The sequence below is a fragment of the Myiozetetes cayanensis genome, unplaced genomic scaffold (genome assembly GCF_022539395.1).
Source record: "Myiozetetes cayanensis isolate MyiCay16 unplaced genomic scaffold, myiCay2020 scf14, whole genome shotgun sequence".
NCBI lineage: Eukaryota > Metazoa > Chordata > Aves > Passeriformes > Tyrannidae > Myiozetetes > Myiozetetes cayanensis.
The window spans coordinates 20,778,917-20,800,515 of NW_026087048.1; the positions used below are offsets into that span (position 1 = coordinate 20,778,917).

The window sequence follows — 21,599 nt, forward strand, 5'->3', positions numbered from 1 at the left end:
TCATAGAGGCTTATATGTCTTAGCAGTCTTTGCTTATGCACTGTAGTTTTCATAGAACTATTAAGGTTGGAAAATACCTTTAAGGTCATCAAGTCCAACTGGCAGCTGTTTTGAGTTACCTTAGTTTTCAGCAACACTGATGGGGATGTGCACACTAAGTAATTTTTTTTTGTTGTTACAGACTAACCCAACCTACTTGGCCAAGCTGATTTTTCAGATGCCTCAAAACAAATCCACAAAGTTCATGGATTCTGTCATCTTCACGCTGTATAACTATGCATCCAATCAAAGAGAGGAATACCTGTTGTTGCGACTTTTCCAAACAGCACTGCAGGAAGAGATCAAGTATGTGGTAGCAATATGGTGCATTCTTGCTGTGGAATCAGTTTTGGGGATTTCTCAAGTTGAGGTAGTTTTCATGTTAAGTCTTGTGCTAAGATGAAGATAATGTTAATCTGTCCCTTCACTATCCTCTCCCCGTTTCATATCTGTTAGTGTAGTCTGTATCAGAAGAATCGAGTATGTCCATTGAGGATGAGGGCTTTTTACTTCAGTCAAGGCTTCATTGCTCAACATGGCAGCTGCTTTTGATCTGATGCAAAGTTATGCTAAAATTCAGTCTAATCTCAATTCTCCAGTGTCTGATTATAAACACCTCCTGCAAAGTGCAAACTCAAAATCCCTTTACAAGCCAGGGATAGAGGTAAATCCAAGCTTTTTGAATTTCCAAAAGCTGATGAGGAGTCTGAAAACAAGAGGCTTTATTATTTGGCATTTCTATTTCCTGTCACAGTTAGAAACTCAGGCCCTCTTCAGATATGTTTTATTAGATTGGTTAGGCCTTAGGAACTCAGTGTATATGACTTCAGTTCTTTACAATGCAGAGGAGAATAACTTGCTGTTAGGAAGAATACTCAATGAAATTTTTGAGGAACTACTCTTTAAGTTCTTTTTGGGAATCCTTTTAAAGCATGAAGATGGTATATACCCTGAAACAAATAACAACTTCTAAAGAAGATTTTTTTTTCTTTGCCCTTAAATTCATGCTTGGAATAGTAGTCCGGGGAAATGTAGGCACTGACAGAGTTATGCATACCTCATATTTCATGTAGATTCTTTCTTCTTCAGATCAAAAGTAGACCAGATACATGAAATTGTGACTGGGAACCCTACTGTTATTAAGATGGTGGTAAGTTTCAACCGTGGTGCTCGAGGTCAGAATGCCTTGAGGCAGATCCTGGCACCGGTTGTGAAGGAAATAATTGATGATAAATCACTTAATATCAAAACTGATCCAGTGGATATTTACAAGTCGTGGGTTAACCAGATGGAGTCTCAAACTGGAGAGGCCAGGTATGGGAACTGTTAATACTGTATTTTTCTAAACATTGCTTAGCTGCTTTGCATTTCTTGGTTAATCATTCAGAACCATCCTTCGTTCCGTTGCATGCATCTGTCCAACTCAGTACCGGCTTTTTAGTCTCCTCAAGACGGCTTTCATCTGAGGATTCTAAAGATCATACTGTAGTGATGGTGCTGTGAGAGTATTGAAAGGGTATGTCATTAGGAGATGGAAGAAGAAAAATGCTCTTTGGTGTTCTCCTATGTTGACTTGATAGTTAGCTATGAGATGCCCTCTAACCTGAAAGAATTCCTGGTAAGAAAAAGTATATGAGAATAGCTTCCGCGTCAGTCTGCGTTCATGTCATATATACCCTTTGCAAACAGGTACTGTTTTCAAGCCAACAAAACCTCTTTTGCTGGCAAAAAGCATGACATTGCAGTTCTCTTAGTCCTGAAATCTTTCTAGTTAATATCAGCCATTGATGATAATTGTATTGTGCTACGTGATTTTACGTAATTTTGGTTTCTTCCAGTGCTTGTGGTTTGCTAGAACTGGAGGTTTCTATTGTGTTATGTTTTTTTTTTTTTTAACATACTTAAAAAAAAAAAAAAGGCAAAAGTGATACAGATGAGTGAGTTTTTCCACTTAAAGCATATCTGCAGTCATATATCTTTGTACACTTTGTGCAAAGTTCTGGACGTTTTAAAAATGCAGGTGAAGATGTGTGTTCAGATTCTTCTCTGTACTTGAGACTTAGGATATGCTTTTATGAATTATCAGCTTTGTCCATCTGTGTTCACTGGAATACTATGCAGTAGTTTCAACTGATTGAAAAAAAAAGTAACAATTTACTTGGTACAGTCTCCCACCAATCGCATGTTATATTGATTTTATATTTTGTTATATTGATGTTATATTTTGTTCTAGGTTCTACTTGTGTCCAGGTTTTTATCATCTTAATACTCAACTGCGTAGCTTTCTTTTTCACCCGTTTGCAGTCTGAAGTACCACTGTGTGTTACAGTTGGTGCTTTTTTTGCCTAGTGTGCACGCTGTAAAAAAGATTCAGTTTTGAGTTAGCAGGGCCTTTTCTCACAGTGACCATTACAAGGGAAAGTAAAGGAAGTAAAAGTGAAAAAATTTCATTTCTCACAGTGCCTAAAAGGTTAATTAAAGGCAATGCACAGCTCTTGTCAGTGAATATAAACTTGTTTCTGTGTCAAGCTATAAATTCTTGAAATGAGCTAGCCCCAGTAATATTCACCTTTATATGTTTGACTTTTTCAAATAGCAAACTGCCGTATGATGTTACATCTGAACAAGCACTAAGTCATGAAGAGGTGAGAACACGCCTGGACGCCTCAATCAGAAACATGAGGACAGTGACAGACAAGTTCCTGTCTGCCATAGTTAGTTCAGTGGACAAAATCCCGTGAGTCTGATGTACTGCGGTATTTTCCCTGAGAAGTTGGTGGGTTCCTGCTTGCAGCAATCTGACTTGACCTTTTCTTTCTCTCAAAGTTATGGAATGCGTTTCATTGCTAAGGTCCTAAAAGACTCCCTCCATGAGAAGTTTCCTGATGCTGGCGAGGATGAGCTTCTGAAGGTGAGGATCTGAACACCCTTGTGAATAATTGTCATCCAAATTGGCTGTGGCAAGCACATCTCATTCTTCTCTCTTCTTGGGTGTATGTGTGGAGAGGAGTGCATGTAACCCTATATAAAGCTCATTTATTTACCTCTATGGATAGAAAATATTTCACATCAGGCTACTGATGTTAGCTTTGTATACATCACCTGAGATACAGTACGTTGTTTAGGAGGACGTATCCTGTTGCTTCTGCTTTGCTTTAAACATCTTGAGCATTTGATCCTTTTGGTTTCTTGACTTGGATTAATGTTGCTCCTAGAAAGTAAACCTTGGCTTTACTAGTATGATCACAGCCAGCTACTCCTTGCTTAATAAGACAAGTCAAAAAGTCTGTATGCAAAATTCTGGTAATCCTAATTCCCGGATCTGGAACACTGTAGGATAGTTTGACAGCAATATGTAGAGAGTCATTTCCCATGATACCATGTCAGTCAGTTCTGTATTTTGCATTTCAGTTAATTTTGAGAACTCAAAGGATCCTAATAGAAGGTGCTCTCAGATGAGTATAGCTTCGGGATTTTCATTGAAATTTCTTTGGTTTTATGGCTTTTAGTAGTTGTGAAGGCCTTTGTGCCCATGAATGCTTTACTTTTTAATAAAACAAAGTTTGGTTCTTAGAATACTTGAAACGTCTCTTTAAACTTCTCTGCCTCTACTTCATTACAAAATAATTACCAATCTGAATGCTGTTTTCTTCTCTCTTCTAGTTCTGTGCTTTCCCATTTTGAGACATCGGTTCTTTCTATGCAGGTGAATTAATTTCTTCCATCTGTAAATTTAGGTGGAAAACTGCGGTTTTTGTTAATCCTTGTGGAAACGGTGTAACTGTCCATATGAAAGTCAAAACTGCAGTTTCGTGCAATAACTACTTTTAAGATTTTTTTGGCAACCAAAGATACCCATGTAATACAGTGTTGGTTTCACCCTGCAAGTTTGAAAGTTATTAATTCAGTTTCTTTCACAGATATATTTTCTTATTACTAGTAGTAAACAGATTTGACGGTTACCATCCCATGCCATAATCTGTAAGAGTACAGCGGGGGCTTGCATGAAACAGTTGTGAAAAACATGACCTCACTGAAAGCAGTTGTTAATTTCTGGGGCTGCTTAGCAATGGCTGGATTTTTTTTCTCTGTGTTTTCAGCTGTTTGTTCAGACCCCAATCTCTTCTGTGCATTTAAGTCACATGGCAAGCAGGTGAAGCCAAGATTCAGTGACCTTCTTCTGCAAATGAGCATGTGATGTGAGAACTATTGCTGTAAATCAGCATGTTGGGTTAATTCCTGTTTCATTGCTGGAATTACTTTTGGCTAAATATCACATACAGGTTAGAATTATCTTGGTGAGCAATGGATAATGTGATAATCTTTATCTGTAGTTCCTTGAAATTTGTTGCTGCTCACATTTGACTAGGTAAATTGGATTTTTGAAGTGTCAAATGCCATTCATCTTCTGTACTTCTGGTTTCCTTACCTCTGGATTAAATGTTTTCTCAGTTATTCTCACTAACTGGGGGTCTGTCCCTGAATATGTTGCTGGCTTATAGAAGAATTATCCTGAAAGAGAAAAGAGCTTTGGAGAAGAAATGGAAAGTAACTTCCTCAGTTTAACTTCTTGGTCTGCCATTCTTCCTCACCCTTTTTTCATTGTTGGAGATGGCAGCTCATGCTGCACGCTTCTCTAAGAAATAGCTCTTGCTCCATATTGAAACTGCATTATCAGATTCCTCTATACTGTGGTCATTCTGCCCTCTGTTAGACTAACTCAATTACATTTAATTCTCCTGATAGACTGTATCATGCTCTTATCAGTAGTCCATTGGTAATTTAATATCTCCTGTCCATACATTTTTATAAGTTCTAAATCTTTATGCATAGGAATATCTGCTGCTGTATTGTCCCGTGACTAGCAGTGCTCAGTCTTTCCTTTTTGTGTTGACCATCCTATTGCATCTTAATGATTTTTTTTTGTTGTTTTTTGCACTGTAGATTCTGTGAGATGGTATATGCTTCTGTACAGCATCACAGCAGAACCTTTGTATGGGAAAGGGTCTTCTGGCTTACAAAAAAATAATTTTATCAAAGCATGGATTAGTTTCAGTAAAATCCAGTTGGGTCCTGTACTGTTGTTTATTGATGCATTTCTTCTCTACTCACCTTTTCCCAGATTGTTGGCAACTTACTCTATTATCGCTACATGAATCCAGCCATTGTCGCACCAGATGCGTTTGACATCATTGACCTTTCAGCTGGAGGTCAGCTGACCACAGATCAACGCAGAAACCTTGGTTCCATTGCAAAGATGTTGCAGCATGCTGCATCCAATAAGATGTTCATGGGAGACAATGCTCATCTAAGCATCATTAATGAATACCTGTTGCAGTCATACCAGAAATTCAGGTTAGTAGACCGTAGCTAATTAAATTGGGAAGTTTGGCAGAGGGTAACATTGGAAGTATAAAGGGAAAATTCTGAATTTTGAATATGATAGATTCTATCTTTGTCAAATGTCTGTTGAAAATAAGAGATTTCATTGCCATAAGCATTACTGACAATGGCAGATAAAATATGTACCTGGAATTTATGAACAATATATTGTATATTAATAGGATTGCAAAGTCCAGCGTTTCAATTTAAGAGCTTCCAGAATAAAGGGTTATTTTGCACTTATTGCGGCACTTTGGAGATGGGCAACCAGCATGGACATCCATTCTTATGTCCCATGTGAACCCTGTTTCCACATTAAGATCTAGTGGTGCATTTAGCTGTTCATGTAGTTGAAGTAATCTTTTGTTCAAGAATTGTAATCTTACACCTCTCATGTTCTGGAAGAAAGGTAACCAGAGGTTGGTAGGGGCAAGGGGTGATAATGCGGCAGGAGCACGAGGATGTGCTATAGACCAGCCCTGTCAATACTGAAAATGCACAAATGTCAACATGGCCAATATTGATAATTAAATTTGCTAGGTTGGTTCTGATGTGTTAAAACTAAAGCTGACAAACTGTAGTGTGCCCTAATGTACCATAGTTTAAAGAGGAGAGACATGCTTGAGACGGTCATGGGGAGTTAATGCTCTTGATGCATCACGTCACGCTTAGTGTCATGCTGTTCTTCTCTCCTTTGTTCTGAAGACGTCTTTTTCAGGCTGCCTGTGAGGTTCCTGAATTGCAGGATAAATTTAATATTGATGAATATTCTGACCTGGTGACTCTCACTAAACCAGTTATTTATATTTCTATTGGTGAAATCATCAATACACACACTGTAAGTATACATTATTCACAAGTTGCTCTTTATAAGCAGTGCTTACAAAGAAAATACTACTTCTGGCTGAAGCATAAAGTTACTGAATACAAGGCTAAAAGTTGTCTTGATTGTAGTGGTGAGAGCTTGCTGATTTATAGAATCAAGTAATTTGTTATGGCTTCACTAAGTTTCTTTTGAAATCATTTGAGTGTGTGATATGGGCACAGCTTTGAATGTTGACGTTGAATGCTTTGGAGTTTAGTGAAATAAGATTTTTTTTTTCTAAAAGATCAGCTTAGAGTAATGAAATTTTACTATCTAGAAAAGGAGGTGCTGTTAACAACATAATTGTTTTTTCTGTTCACCTAGTTGCTGTTAGACCATCAAGATGCAATTGCTCCTGAGCACAATGATCCCATTCACGAGCTGCTGGATGATCTTGGAGAAGTTCCTACAATTGAGTCCTTAATAGGTGGTCTAGTTTATTTTGCTTAAGAAGTTGTTATTACCTTAAATGACTTAAAGTGCAGTAAAGAAACTCTATAAGCAGTCATCACAGGTCGTTTGGGAGGATACATTCTGAAAATCAGCAGCAGATTTGTTGCAGCATATTCTCTCTGCAGAATTTATTTCCCTTAAAAAAACAGGAGTTCTTTCTCTTTTCCCCGCCCCCCTCACCTCACCTCACTCTAGAAATTTCTAGATGACAGGTGGATATTTTTACATATTTTCTTTGTTCCATTACACTGGAGCAATTTCTCTATGTTTGTCCCTGTTCCAGCTTGTTTGCAAAGATCTGTCCTCCCTTCTGGAGATCTGTAGGTGTTCCTTTCAGGGTGCTTTAATGACTGTATTAAATAGTGTGTGTTCCTTTAGGGATTTTTGGCATATGGACAAGTAACTTTTTTTCCCTCTTACAGAGTTTTTTCTGTAAGAAAATTAGAATTTTTTTCCTCTTCTGGTTGAAGGAAGAAGTAACTGACTTGACTAACCTGTGAAACTTCTCTAAAAACCTGAACCATAGTTTACTGCTTCAGGCTATAACCAAATACTGGAAAGGTCTTTCTCCTTCCTAGATTTCTGTGTTGCAGCTATTTGAAGTTTGAAATCTAGTAGGGAAGAGGGAGGCAAACAGACACAGTTTTTGGAGAGGAGGCTTTGACAGCAAACACTTACCTTGAAGTCACTTGATGAAAAAGGTTGGAACTTTTTAAAGGAGTGATTGCTAGCACATTTTCTTCCAAGCACTGGCAGAGAACAGAGTATAACAAGTGTTATCTGAGCAAACCTAGACCTTGGGTTTAGCTAGAGCTTGCCCTTCTTTCCCATTTCATTTCTTCTGTGTGCGTTCTATTGCTGTGGTTAATATGTCAGAGTTTAATCTTTCTGCAGCCCTTTAAAAAGCAGGGGGAAACGTCCTAATAACTGTTCTGGTGCAAGTTCAGACATAATTAGAGCAGGAAAATTTCTTTTTGACAGGATAGCTTACTTTGTTTAAGAGAAGATTACAAGCTTAGTTACCAACAAGGGCTTTGCTCTTAGCTTGGAAGATTCATTCTAATGAGGACATGGACATAGGCGTGTCACCATATTTTTATTTTTAAAGGACTTTTGGCAGTTCAAGTACTCTTCTCAGTAACTTTCAGATTTGTTAAGGAAAAGTCTGTAACATATTCAAGATAATGTCTTAAAAAGTTGGTTTTGACTTTTGAAGTGTCCTTTTGATAGTACGGAAAGCAGTCTAGTTTTTCTATATGTGTAATATAGGGAAAAATTACAAAGCCCCAGCGGTCAAGAATGTAAAGAATGTGATTTAATCTATAAACTCTTTCTGCTTGGCAGGGGAAGGGTCTGGCAATGTTAATGACCCCAGCAGGGAAATGCTAGCGAAGACTGAGGTTTCTCTCACACTCACTAACAAATTTGATGTTCCTGGTGATGAGAATGCAGAGATGGATGCAAGGACAATTCTGTTGAAGTAAGTAAGGGTTAACTACCTGGTATGTTTCATAGAAGAAGGAGGAACCGGAACTTTCGCAGTTAATCTGCACGTGAAAATAAGATAAATGAGTCATAATTTAAACAAAAGTGAGACTGTTACTCCAAATAGACTGAGCTTGTAGCCATATCCTTTTCAATGCTGTGGCATGACTTAATAGATGAAGACTTAATAGCCTTTTTGAGAAATATAGGTGTTATTAGCCTAATGGAAAGAGAGCAATGGACTGTCAGGGATTTAATTATTGCCAGATTCTTTATTCTGGAGAACTTTGTACTAATACTGATTCTTGGTCAATTTTAAGCGAATCCCTGTTGCTGAGATGTATAGAGCAGTGACCTGACATTCAGATGCATATTTACCCACTCTGATGCATTCCTGCTCAGGTGCTAAATAGTTTAATTGAAAATTCTTTGGGTCAGCTTGTACTTGACCTAGAGAGGCTAATGATCTCCCAGAAGAAAATGTTGTCTCCAAAAATAACTTTAACTGGGCTTCTTAAAAGATACATCAGTAGTTTCCTACCCACTGGAAGAAGGTGACATTGATTTCAAAAGTGAAGATTTACCAGATGCACTGGTAGTCATCTAAGTTGTGGATGATGAGAAAGGTGTGCGTGTGATGCACTTCGTATGATGTCAAAAATAATTCCAGCCTGATTGCAAAGTACTGAAGATGCTATTTGATTTCACTGTGTGGCTCAAGGATAGAAGTGCCTCAGAGTATCCAACTGACTGTGATTATATACCAGGTGAGATCGAGGAATGACCCTGTCTATCACGAGATTGGAGTCAGGGGTCTGCTTTGTCTCTGTTACCATGCATATAAGAAAATAACCCTTTGGAGCTTTTTGATACCTGTTATAAAGCAGGTATGAAGTGCACTTCTGCATGGATAATTGTATAGGCCTTTTCTGTTTGCACAAATTCGCTGTGGCTGCTACTTTACCTTCTCTTTCACCTTGATGCAGCTTCTGCGGTCCACGTGGCAGTACTGGGTCTACCTTGGAATTTATGGGGTAACATCCTTGCTGTTTGAGGGAGTACGTAAGAGCAAACTTTACGTATTACATAGAGGAACCTTTCAGGGAACATGACTCACTGTCAAAAAAGTGAAGTAGTCTGGTCTAGCCTAAGACTACCCGAGTGCTCATCCAGTGTTAATCTCACTTTAGGTAAATCAATAACATTGGTATTGTTGCAGAATAGAACAGTATTAAAGGTTTTTCAGTTTAAAGTGTTTTCTCCTATTCTTGATTTCTTCTATTTCTTTGCAGCACAAAACGTTTAATTGTTGATGTAATCCGCTTCCAACCAGGGGAGACTCTGACTGAAATCTTGGAAACTTCAGCTACCTCAGAGCAAGTATGAAGCTGTTTATCTGCATTGTTTTTATACTAGAAAATTGCCATCTATCTAGATATATATGGGTATACATAGGAATCTCCATTTATGTATTGCAGTGAAGCTGTCTCCACTGGTGGTGGAGCAGACTGTAATAACAGTAGGGAGGGTATATAACGGAAGTAAATTGTATATGTGAGTCTTACTCCTCTAGTAATTGCTAGAAAGTGTTTATCTAGAAGACCATTTTATATAGCAGGTAGGCTTCTGCTGGTTCCTTTGTGTGGAATATGTTCATCAAAATGCATTCATTGGATGCATTTTGTGACTCAGTACGGGAGTCACAAAGCAAAACTCTTTATCCTGTGTTATGCTAGAGGTCAGACAATCTGTTTCTGCTTCTTTGTTACCTTAAAACGGATCTGCTTGTGAACTTGTAGTTTTCTGTTTTCTTTTTCTAGGAAATGGACCATCATAGAGCCATGCAGAAACGGGCCATTCGTGAGGCCAAAACTCCTGATAAGATGAAAAAATCTGTCTCTGTAAAGGAAGATGGCAACTTGAATCTTCAAGAAAAAAAAGATAAAATCAAGGCGGGCCTGAAGAAGTTGACAGAACTGGGGACAGTGAATGCCAAAAATAAATACCAGGAACTAATCAATGACATTGCAAAGGTAGTATACCATCTGGTGGTTTCCTAGTAATCATAATGGAGTTTCCCCCCAGTTTGCAGTGTTGTGAAACTGGCCTGAGTTTTCAGGAGGAGTAAGGTTTGTAGTAGCTAATTCAAACCTACCTTTTGTTGCCGCGTTTCCACCTCTTTGGCATCTTTGAAGTCCTTTATAGGACGTTTCTGTTCTCTCAGATGACTGTCTTGCCAGGTTCTCAGGTACTTTGAGGGAAAGCTTAATAGCCTGGAGGGGAAGCGATCTTTTTCTCTGCTCCTTTTCACTATTTGAAGTAGTACCTTTACAGACTTGTTCACCTAAGGAAGTTTTGCCCATAACTTTAAGACAGCCTATCTGTTATTTGTATTTAAATATACCTATTCAAGAATACCTAAATGCTAAGTGGGGGGGAAGATAAGAAAAAATCCAATACTGTTGTACATTGCTACAGTAACAATGTATTTTATATCACATGTTTACTGGAAAACTCTTTGGGAAACGTTACGTAAGTAAACCAACTAAATAATTACTTTTTGGGATCTGATTAGAACTAATCATACTATGGATAATATATATCAAAAATTAAAATAGTCAACAAACACGTGGTATTTTTTGTTCAGGTATTAAGGCAACTTAAGGTTCAGGTATTAATGGCTGACTAACAAAGAAAAATAACCAAGTCTGTGTGCCACTATGGTTATAGTCGTGATTTGTGAGATAGTTTCCCTACCCAGTGGTGACAAAAATCCTGCTTTCCTTTATATCATGTGCTGTCGGTGCCCATTCTAGTCATTGCAATTAGGACAGCATTGAAGTTTGAGAAGGCAACAAAAGGTTCAAATTTACTACTATGTAGAGTTGGTTAATTCCACAAATAGTCATCACAGAGAAGAAGCTGTGACTCCTAAAATGAGGCTTGTAGCATGAAGCAGGACTAAGCAAAATCAAACGGTGTGTTTCAAATACTCTGTGCTCTGGGCCAGAGCAACTGGAGAGCTCAAATGACAAAGTCTCTGCCTGTCTTTCTCTGCGGTGTAGGATATCAGAAATCAGCGTAGATACCGTCAGAGAAGAAAGGCGGAGCTGGTGAAGTTGCAGCAGACATACAGTGCCTTGAACTCCAAAGCTACATTTTATGGGGAACAAGTAGATTATTACAAAAGTTACATAAAAACCTGCTTGGATAACCTGGCCAGCAAGGGCAAGTAAGTATCTGGGAACCATATAATCACAGCATGATTTGGGTTGGAAGGGACCTTAAAGACCACCTAGTTCCAACCCCTGTGCTGTGGGCAAGGACACCTTCCACTAGACCAGGTTGCCCCAAGCCCTGTCCAACCTGGTCTTGTACACTTCCAAGGATGGGGCAGTCACAACTTCTCTGGGAAACCTGTGCCAAGGCCTCACCACCCTCACAGGGAAGTTGTTGACTGCAATTCTTTGAGTGCGACTATCCAGTCGAGTCCTTATCCGTCAAGTGGTCCATCCATCAGATCCGTGTCTCTCCAATCTAGAGACAAGATGTTGTGCTTTTCACGGAGTGTCAAATGCTTTTCACAAATCCAAGTAGATGGTGTCAGTCACTCTTCCCTCATCCACAAATGCTGTAACCCTGTCATAGAAGGCCACCAAATTTGCCAAGCACCTGAGTGAAGGCATAGTGGCTGTCATCAGTCACCTCCTTGTTTTCCTTGTGTCTCAGCATAGTTTCCAGGAGGATCTACCAGTCACAGAGGTGAGGCAGACTGGCCTGTAGTGCACTGGGTGTTCATTATTTCCCTTTTCCAGCCAGTGGGAACTTCACTGGACTGCCACGTTTTGTCAAATACGATGCACAATGGCTTATCCACTTCCTGCCCCAGTTCCCTCAGGACTCACGGGTACATCTCATCAGGGCCCATGGACTTGTGCACCTTCAGGTTCCTTAGATGGTCTCGAACCTGATGATTTACAGTGGATGGTTCCATGGCCCTCCCTAGAAGTGCTTACAGAAAGCACGTGTTGCTAAGAAGAATCGTAATGCCATCTGCTCAAAGGTCGTCGGCCAAGCTCTTTTATCACAGTGATAGTTTTAAGGAAAGGGTCTGAGCAGCAGTGCCATGAATGCGATCAGAAAGACAAACTTGAAAGACTTTTTGGTCTGTCTGGGAGAAGAGAGTGTAGAGAGTCCAGTGGCTATGAAGCAGGTTGCCCAGATAATGCACATGCTGCTCAGTCAGCCTGTCCTTTTTAGGAACAGCGGATGAAAATGACATAGTTACATACAAATAAACCATTGATTACTAATTGTCCTCTCTTTTATGCCGAATGCAATCAGTTGTTATAGTGCTAGACAATTCAGATTTTCTGGGGGAAAAAAATGGAAAGTACTGTGAAATGTGGGACTGTGGAAAGAGTAATTGCCAGTGATAACTGAGGCAAGAAAGTTGTTACGTAATCTCAGCTTTCTCTATGTCAGTTGTCACTAGATCCCCTTTTGCCTAATGATAGATGGTACTGCTTTTACCACGTGGTTATGTTTTTGAAGGATTTTGGGGGTTTAATATTATTTTTTGTCTCCTGTAGCGTGTTATTGGTTAATAGTAGAAAATCAAAGGTCTGATCTGTGCTACGAGTGCTTTGTAGATAAACTCACTAGTAGACCTACATAATCATCTATCACCTGCATTAGTCATAGTTCATTAGCTATACTGATTCTGTCCCCTCCTTCAAATAGGATTAAATGTTTGTTGTTCAAAATCTCTTTACTTGTTTGACCTTCTTATTTGGTTGGTTTGGTTTTTTTTTTTTTTTTTCCTTTTTCCCCTAGAGTCTCCAAGAAACCTCGTGAGATGAAAGGCAAAACCAGTAAAAAGATTTCTCTAAAATATACAGCAGCTAGACTTCATGAGAAGGGAGTGCTTTTAGAGATTGAGGACCTGCAAGGTAACCAGTGAGTATCTTTTTAAAGCTCTATGGAGCTAAATAACATTTTTTGGAGGAAGAGGAAAATAGGTATGTTGAGTTCTTGTCTATTTCTTAGAACTAGTCTAGGTGCTGATAGCTCAGAAACAGAAATTCTGGGATCTGTTTGCAATTGTGTCAGATCGTCTTGCAGTTTTGGTATTGGAATTTTAGCGTTGTTGCTGAAGAAATTGTTGTGATGATCTAGGCTGGCATCCCTAGAGTCAAGAAACCTTGCATAATGATCACTTTTCAGTTTTCTTTCTCTTGCTGAAGCAAAGCAATTCTTTGATTGAGAAATATAATGGGATTTAAACATGAGATCCTCTTCCCACCCACCCCTTCTCAGTCACCCCCACAGTCATGGAAAGCTACCTTGTTAGGGGAATTGTTACTATCGCTAATAGCTTTCACTGTTGAAAAATCAGCTTAAATGCTAGCTTGAGTTTCTCCAGCAATGGGTTGTTAGCCTTGGAAGTTGGTATATCTTCTGTGGAAAATAGAGAAGCTGCCTGTTACTAGAATTTTTTCTACCCAAATTGAAAACTTTTTGAATTTTTTAATAATGTACTCTGTCCACTAAATGAGGCATGGATATATGCAGCACTAAAGTAATCCATTCATTGTTGTATTGAGTCTGGTTGGCTTTTACAGTCTCATTCCAAATGGGGATATAGAATAAAGAATTGAGAGTAGAATTGTTAGAAATTTACCTTCGGATTTCATCTCATATAGTCCCTCCCTGTGATTTTTCATTTCTCAAACTTTATAGGTTTAAAAACGTGATCTTTGAAATCAGTCCGACAGAAGAAGTAGGAGATTTTGAGATAAAAGCAAAATTCATGGGGGTACAAATGGAAACCTTTATGTTACATTATCAGGTAAGAACTGTCCTATTTAATGTAGCATATAAGTCCCCCTTGCCAGACTCTTCATGAAAATAGCAATGACGTGTTTCTAACTGAACAGTCTGAAAAATGCTTCCAAGAATAACCCATTTGTTGCAGGCAAAACAGATGCGACACTTATGGGGGACTCAAGCTGTTTTTTGTTTCTGTCACTAATGAAAACCTGATGTCAGACTGTGTACAAGCACTTTGGTTTTCAGCTTTTTCTTGCTACAGCAGAAAGATTGGGAGTCTGTGGCAGCTGGGCTTGGGTGTGATGGCTTCAGCCGGCCATCATGTATTGGTATTCTTTCTGGTTACCCTACACATACCAGATTCTTTACAGTTCTTAGGTGTCCTCAGCCTTGACTTAGGCCAGGCTACCAGAACAGGTAGCCAACTGATCTTTTCCCAAATGGTTCCTCATTCTTTCTCTCATGCCAGTAATGTTATGCCTGGGGTCTTTGTCCCCTTCTCGCACTTCTGTCTTCACCCATCCCCTACCCATCTTGGTTGTCATTAGGTTTATTAATTGTGGATGCCTCAGGCGTCTCAAAACAGATCGTGTGCAGAAACACCTCGCATTGCAGTTAGTTCATGTCACCTAACTGGCTGCTGGGACAGAGAGCTGCCTCTCACCTGTTCTGTGCTTTGAGGACTCCCCTGGTTCATTCCAGCTCCTAATCTGTCAGAGCTGGTCATGAACTTCTTGGATCATGGGGCTACCTAAGGTCACTCGCCTTTGGGGCGTGTGGTTTACTATACCACTATGCCTTTGTAGCACTGCTTTGCAGATAAAGCAGATGTTCTGCGAGGACAGCAACGAGGGATCTGACATCACACACATACCCACACCCTACCCACCATGTTTCTCTGCAAGGGTGGGATTTCTGAGAGAAATTAATTGCTGAGGTAAATCAGTGCAGGTGCATTGCTGACAAAGCAAAGTATAACTAGAAATACTGCTTACATAAACACCTGAGAGACTGAATCTGCATCGTATACATAGTGACAGAGATGCCATTTCTTTTGCTGCCCTAGACTGAAGTGCTCTAAGCCACCTCCCTGAAATCTATGGCAACTAAAAGTTTTAGAAAGTGAGACTGCGGAATGTTGTAATGTTTCATGGGTACATGATACAATTAGGCACATAGAAAACCCTTTCCAAATGTTACAATAACTTTATGGCTACCGTGCAAATGAAAAGGCTGGAGATGGCTAAATGCGAAGTTTGGCTTTCTTAGAATGGTCTTCTATTTCTGCTGCCTTTCATGATTGTTTTTAACAAACACAGCTTAAAAAAAAAGAAGATCTTAAATGCCTTAGAATGACTTTATTTTTCACCCAGTAAGAGTGGAACTTTAATGAATCTCTTGTTTTTCTATCTTATGCCATGTACTTCTTGATAGATATTCCTCCAGATCCTACAGTACTACAGGGTCTTTTATATTCTCTATAAGCTCTTGAAGATTCCTTACTCATTAAGATATTCCCTTTGGCAGGATCTTTTGCAGCTGCAGTATGAAGGTGTTGCTGTCATGAAGTTGTTTGACAGAGCAAAAGTGAATGTCAATCTTCTGATCTTTCTTCTGAATAAGAAATTTTATGGGAAGTAACCAACCTCTGCCAGCAACTCCTCTGCGAAATGGGAGATGAATAGAAACCTGCACGTACAACTTCTAATGATGTAGCTATGTATCAGTATATGCCCACGCTGTGCTATAAATATATCAAATGCATCATAAAGGAGGACTAAGAACCTCTTGTGAATTGACAGCCCTGATTGAGTTTGCAGGGAGTTGGTTTCCTTTTTATTTATAATCTTTATCTTCAGCTTTGAAGATCCCCTTTAAAGAGGTTATTCTAGAATGTATTTTTACATGGGATTGGGGGTTAAGCTAATACTAGAATATACTTAGGGCATTTGTATGCTTTATTTGGCTAATCGTGTGCTTTGTGAAGGTTGAATTCTTGGTGCCTGTGGAAAAAAAACCCCTGGCACTGCAGAGTGGTCCGTTTGCCTCTTCCTGAAAGCAAAAAAAGGGTTGCAGGTTGTATTTGGGCTCCAATTATTCTCAAGCAGCAATGACCACAATAAAACATGCTTGAGGTTCAGGTTATTCATTTGTTTGAGCTGGCATTGGTAGAGATGGCAGCGGCCACTTGCCAAGATAGAACTACTGCGATTGGGGGAATCAGTAGGTGTCATAAATAGTTACTGAACTAGTCCTGATTATGTACTACAGCCACATAGAACAGCTTCAGTGTCTCATTTGTCTTGATTTGCTTCTGTTTATCACACTGCAATAATTTACGGGTGGCTGCTTAAGTGGAGGTATCATGGAATGTATTTACTAGTGCTTACAGATAAAAAGAAGCTTCTTGGGGAAGGGAAGGAAGCTTAAAAAATTCCTTGAGACGCTAACTTTTAATGTTGCCTGCAAAACATCTGAAATGTACCAATAACTTTATTTTTCCAGTTTAGAGCAATGTTCTATATATCTGTGTTTGATGCAATAAACATTAGGCTCTACCTGCAGACTTGTTGAAGGAAGACTATTTCAAATAGGTTAGCCTGTAAAAAAGTTAGTGTTTTCCAACTCTACTTAAGTTCCTGTTTCTTTTATTACTTTGCGGGGGTTTTGTTTGTTTTTCTTCACCATGGTGGTGGTGCTGGCTGTTCTGCTATATCCAATAAAAATGCAGACTCTTAAAAAAATATCATCTGATCTTTAAATTCATCATTTGCTTCAGGTCTTGCCCCAATTTATTTCTTTTGTTTTTAAGGGACATACCTGTCAATTGCAAATTTCAGGTTATTCATAGGTCACTTATGTTACTTGTTCAGCCCCCCAAACCCTCTCGCCGGACGCCCGCACAGCTCCGGGTACTACCAGTCCCGCGGCGTCCTCCGGGACCACCGGGAGCGAGCTGGGGATGGGGGGGGACCCGGACTGGATTTAGCCCAGGCCAACTCCAACCACTCCCCCTCGCTGCTCCATCCCACACCCGGGGGGAATATTGATATCGTGTGGAAATACTCCCCTTCCCTGCTACTCCGTCCTTCCTTACGCATCCACGGAGCAGGTTTGCTCCACCCTTTGTTCCCAAGCACAGCTCTCCAGCCCGAATCCCAGCTCCCACAGACACAAACTAAACACACCCAAGGCAATGGTTCTATCAGCTCCTGGCGTTCCGAGCTCCCCCTTCCCGGGCATGCTCATGCCAACACTCATAGCAATCTCCCGGCACCATCTGCAGGGCCCCCCGGGACCGAGCGGGGCGGGGAAGGGACGGCACCGGAGCGGAGCGCAGGCCAGGCGCTGCGCCGCCATGCCAGGGGCCCTCGCGCCACGACCAGGGCTGCCCGCACCGCTGCCTGCCGCCGCCCGCGAGCCTGCCGCCCCCGCCCGGCGCCGCCGAGCGCCCCGGCCCGTCCCCACAGCGGGAAGCACCGCGGCGAGACGGCGCTGCGAGCGCGGGGTGGGGCTCGGGGACAGGGGGAACGGGGACGGGGGAGAAAGTCAGGCAACATGATAGACGCCTCTCTGAGGGGGTGGGGGGCCTCGCGCCGCCATCCTTGGTGTGGCTCTCGACACATTCCGATCGCGGCAGCGCCGTCTTTGGTGTGGCGCTCTGCTAATGCGGGGCAGGGCGGCGCCGGCCTTAGGGTGGCCTTGGAGGACTGCCGGTCAGGGCGGTGCCAGCTTTAGTGGCACCAGTCCGGTTTTCCCCCCATTCTGCACCACGGGAAAAAGCCAGTCCAGGTTTTTGCCCGTTCCGCACTCCGGGAAAAATCCAGTCCGGGTTTCCCCCATTCCGTACTCCAGCAGAAATCCAGTCCGGGTTTTCCCCCATTCCGTACTCCGGGAAAATCCAGTCCGGGTTTTCCCCCATTCCGTACTCCAGGAGAAATCCAGTCCGGGTTTTCCCCCATTCCGTACTCCAGCAGAAATCCAGTCCGGGTTTTCCCCCATTCCGTATTCCGGGAAAAATCCATTCCAGGTTTTCCCCCATTCCGTACTCCGGCCGAAATCCAGTCCGGGTTTTCTCCCCCCCCTCCCCCCCCTTTCCCCGCCATTTTCCCTCCGCTCGCTCCCGGTTTTCCCGGAGGACGCCGTGGGACCGGCTGTACCCGGAACTGTGCGGGGTCCGGCGGGAGGGGCTGGGGGGCTGCGGTGGCGGCTCAGGGCTCGGCTCGGCTCGGCTCCGCTCCCTGGAGTATTAAACTTGGGGTGATCTGGTCGGTAGAGACTGAGTCTTTGGAGGTAGATTGAGGTTGTCAGCAGTGGAGAGGAGGGGATCATTTTGGGGTCTCCCTTGGGTTGCTGCTTTGTCCCGTGGCTGCAGCGAGGCTGAGCCCTGTCCCTGCTGTTGCAGGACCGTCCCGGGGCGGGGGCTGTGCGGCAGAAAGGGCAGGGGGGGCTGTGGAGCTGCCCCGGGGGGCGCGGGGGGTCCTTTGCAGGCGGCGGCGCTGTCGGGGCTGCAGTACCGGCCGTGTCCGCCAGGCGGAGACTGCGGGGCAGGTACTGCGGGACACGGCCCGGGGTGGGGAGGGGGCGCCGCGGGTGGGACCCCCTGCGGGGGGGGAAATGGTGCCCCTGAAATGGGGGCCTCTGCTGGGCTATTGCACTGCCACCCCTCGTGTTTGGGGATGAACCCTCTGGGGAGCCATGGGAACAGCAGGGTGAGAGCCAGGAGCCTTTGACTTCCACAGAGCACTGAATTTCCCTCTGCTCTCTTTCAGGACAGGACAAAGCATTGAACTGGGAGAAGTTCTGCCAAATCTTTGGGGTGTGAGCAGCCACAGGCAAGAGGCTCCAGCCTTGATGCCCCAGAGAGCATCACAGCATTAATGGCCTGGCCTGTGCCCACTGCCAATTGTTGACCCAACAAAATTCCAAAGCAAGTGTTGCTTCCGTTTTAAGAACTGAAAATATCTTTAAAGCCAAAGAAATCACCATTTCCTTGGTCTTGTTTCCTTTTAGATGGTGGAATTGCCAGTCTGTCCGTGAGCTGAGCTGTGGCTGCAGGGGACTGTCAGGCATTATTGGCTGTGAGTTCCTGTTCTTCTCCCTGGGAAACTGGAAATCATTCTCAGTTAGGTTGCAGAAATGTTTTCTGAAGCCTTTTGCCGATAGATTTCCTCTTTCTGCCTTGGGATTTGCAATCGTGGAGAGGATCAGAAAGGCCCTGAGATCAAAGGGCCCCCCCTGTGTCCCCAGTTATGGGTTAACAAAGCTAAAATGGGAAATGTAGAGGAAGGAAAAGTGTGGGGGTAAAACTGAATGTTATTTGTAGGGGAGAGAATGACCAGTGAGAGGTAAACTGAGGCCATCAGCCCTGGGCAGGTAAGGAAAGCTTTGGGGGTAAAACTTGAGAAACTCTCAAGGATAGAAAATGAACCTTTGGAGGTAAAAATGAGTTAATCAGAGGTGTGCAGGAAGAGAAAAGTTTAGGGGTTAAATCTGAGGGGATCTCTGGGAGAGAGAATGAAGATCTTGTCTTAAAAAAAGTGGTGATCAGTTGTGGCTGGAAGGGCAGGTCTTGGGGCTTAAAAAGGAGTTTGATTCTCTGCAGGCAGTGAATGCAAATGTTGAGGTGATCAGCAGTGGAGAGGAGGGGATCATTTTGGGGTCAGACCTTGGGCAGGAACTGAACTCAGGAGCTCAGCTGCTCCTACCCCAGAGAGCATCACTGAAATCAGCATTATTGCCCTGACCTGTGCCCACTGCCAGTTGTTCACCCAACAAAATTCCAAAGCAAGTGTTGATTCTGTTTTAAGAACTGAAAATATCTTTAAAGCAAAATAAATCACATTTTCATTCGTCTTGTGTCCTTTTAGATGGTGGAATTGCCAGTCTGTCCGTGAGCTGAGCTGTGGCTGCAGGGGACTGTCAGGCATTATTGGCTGTGAGTTCCTGTTCTTCTCCCTGGGAAATTGGAAATCCTTCTCAGTTAGGTTGCAGAAATGTTTTCTGAAGCCTTTTGTCGATAGATCTCCTCTTTCTGCCTTGGGATTTGCAGCTCTTCCGCCCTGGAGAGGGTCAGGAGCAAGGCCCTGAGATCAAAGGGATCTCCCTGTGTCCTCAGGGACCTACAGGGGACAGAATGGACACTCTGGGGTCATATCTGTGTTAGTATGTAGGGGACAGAATGAACATTTTGGGGTTAAAATGAGGGAATCAGTAGTGGACAGGCGGGGAAAATATTGGACATAAGTCTTGAGGTTGTCTGTAGAGGACAGGAAATATTTTGGAGGAAGATTCGTTGTTCCGTTGTGCTGCACTCTGTACTCAGTCAGGGGTCAGTTCCAGAAATTTCCTGGGCAGCTACAAAAATGATCTCTGAAAAGTGTGAAAATCCCACTGGCAAAATGCAGAGGAACAGGTATTCTGAACCTCTCCTGCCTCTTACAGAGCAAACGTGGTAATCCCAGGTCTCTCTTGGAAAAATCTATGACCATAAGGTTTCCCAGGAGAAAAAAAAACCAAGGACAGAGATGAGGAAATGTGCTCCCAATGAATAAGGATTTGATGGGTGCAGGAATGATTCGTGTGTGTTTTCCACTCCCCTTTTTATTCCTGGAATAACCTTAAAATTATTCTTTAAGAGACCGACCAAACTGGAGAATTTGAATTAGAGAGGAAGCGATGCACAACAAATGCAGGGAGAAATGATGGAATCATGATGGAATCCTGGAGTGATTCGGGTTGGAAGGGATCTTAAAGCTCATCCAGCCCCACTCCCTGAGCAGGGACACCTTCCCCTAGCCCAGGCGGGCCCTGGTCCAGATGGATATGGAAGTGCTGCAGGTGTTTAGGGAATGCTGATAGTTTTTCCCCCACCTCTGGCCATCGGGGCGTTAAAAAGACTAATTCACCTCTTCCCACAGGGAAAAACGCTGGAGCAGAGGGAGGGAAGGAGCAGGGAGAACTGCAGCCCCCAGCAGCTCGGTCAGTGCCGGATGGACTCGGGGCTGGGAAAGGTCACTCAGTGTGAGGGCAGGTGAGATCCCAGGGTGGCCCTGGCAGCCCTGGGGCTGGGAACAAGTCCAGTGGGCAAAGGAATGGACCCTGGAGAGCTGGGCAAACAGCTGGAGGAGTTTCAAGGAGAAGCAGGAAACTGGACAAGTTGCAGCAGCTCCTTCTGTGTGTGTGTGTGTAACCAGGTCTCGTGCAGCCACGAGTGAGGTGGGAAATGAACCTCAGCAGGCTGGGAATGAGTCCCACAAACTGGTTACAATGGGATTGAGTCTTCCCAAGTGTCTGAAAAGCTTTACTTTAGTTTGGCTTTATAAATTGAAAATTGAAGTGATTGTCAAGGTGTTGGCCCTTGCTGTCCTGTGTCTTTGAAGTGTTGGCTCGGTACCTTTATTGGAGCTGCTGCTGGATGAACAGGTGCTCCTAATTTGCCTTTAAGGTCCTGGTTTCTTCCCTTCTTCTTCCAGCTTCTCCATCCAGGAGATGGAATTCCAGTGCTACAGTATAGATGGCTCGTGGTGCTCCTAAAAGGAGG

General features: G+C 42.6%; 1 protein-coding gene and 1 long non-coding RNA gene across 6 annotated transcripts in view; both read left to right on the top strand.

Annotated features, from left to right (window-relative positions):
- The window catches only part of IQGAP1 (IQ motif containing GTPase activating protein 1), a 57,171-nt gene extending 40,371 nt beyond the window's left edge, over positions 1-16,800 (top strand). For all 5 annotated transcript variants that reach the window (XM_050309329.1, XM_050309328.1, XM_050309331.1 and 2 more), the window contains 14 exons: positions 182-345; positions 1,129-1,353; positions 2,636-2,776; positions 2,866-2,950; positions 5,162-5,394; positions 6,127-6,259; positions 6,611-6,713; positions 8,084-8,219; positions 9,517-9,604; positions 10,045-10,257; positions 11,290-11,456; positions 13,061-13,183; positions 13,967-14,075; positions 15,584-16,800. In XM_050309329.1, the coding sequence (XP_050165286.1) occupies positions 182-345; positions 1,129-1,353; positions 2,636-2,776; positions 2,866-2,950; positions 5,162-5,394; positions 6,127-6,259; positions 6,611-6,713; positions 8,084-8,219; positions 9,517-9,604; positions 10,045-10,257; positions 11,290-11,456; positions 13,061-13,183; positions 13,967-14,075; positions 15,584-15,697 (2,034 nt within the window). In that variant the 3' untranslated portion in view covers positions 15,698-16,800. The remainder of the gene's footprint in view (positions 1-181; positions 346-1,128; positions 1,354-2,635; positions 2,777-2,865; positions 2,951-5,161; positions 5,395-6,126; positions 6,260-6,610; positions 6,714-8,083; positions 8,220-9,516; positions 9,605-10,044; positions 10,258-11,289; positions 11,457-13,060; positions 13,184-13,966; positions 14,076-15,583) is intronic.
- A 2,270-nt stretch (positions 16,801-19,070) lies between these two features.
- On the top strand, positions 19,071-21,574 carry LOC126637009 (uncharacterized). Its single transcript, XR_007628160.1, has 3 exons — positions 19,071-19,137; positions 19,927-19,994; positions 20,977-21,574. It is a non-coding gene; the product is annotated as an uncharacterized LOC126637009 (long non-coding RNA).
- Positions 21,575-21,599: the final 25 nt, after the last annotated feature.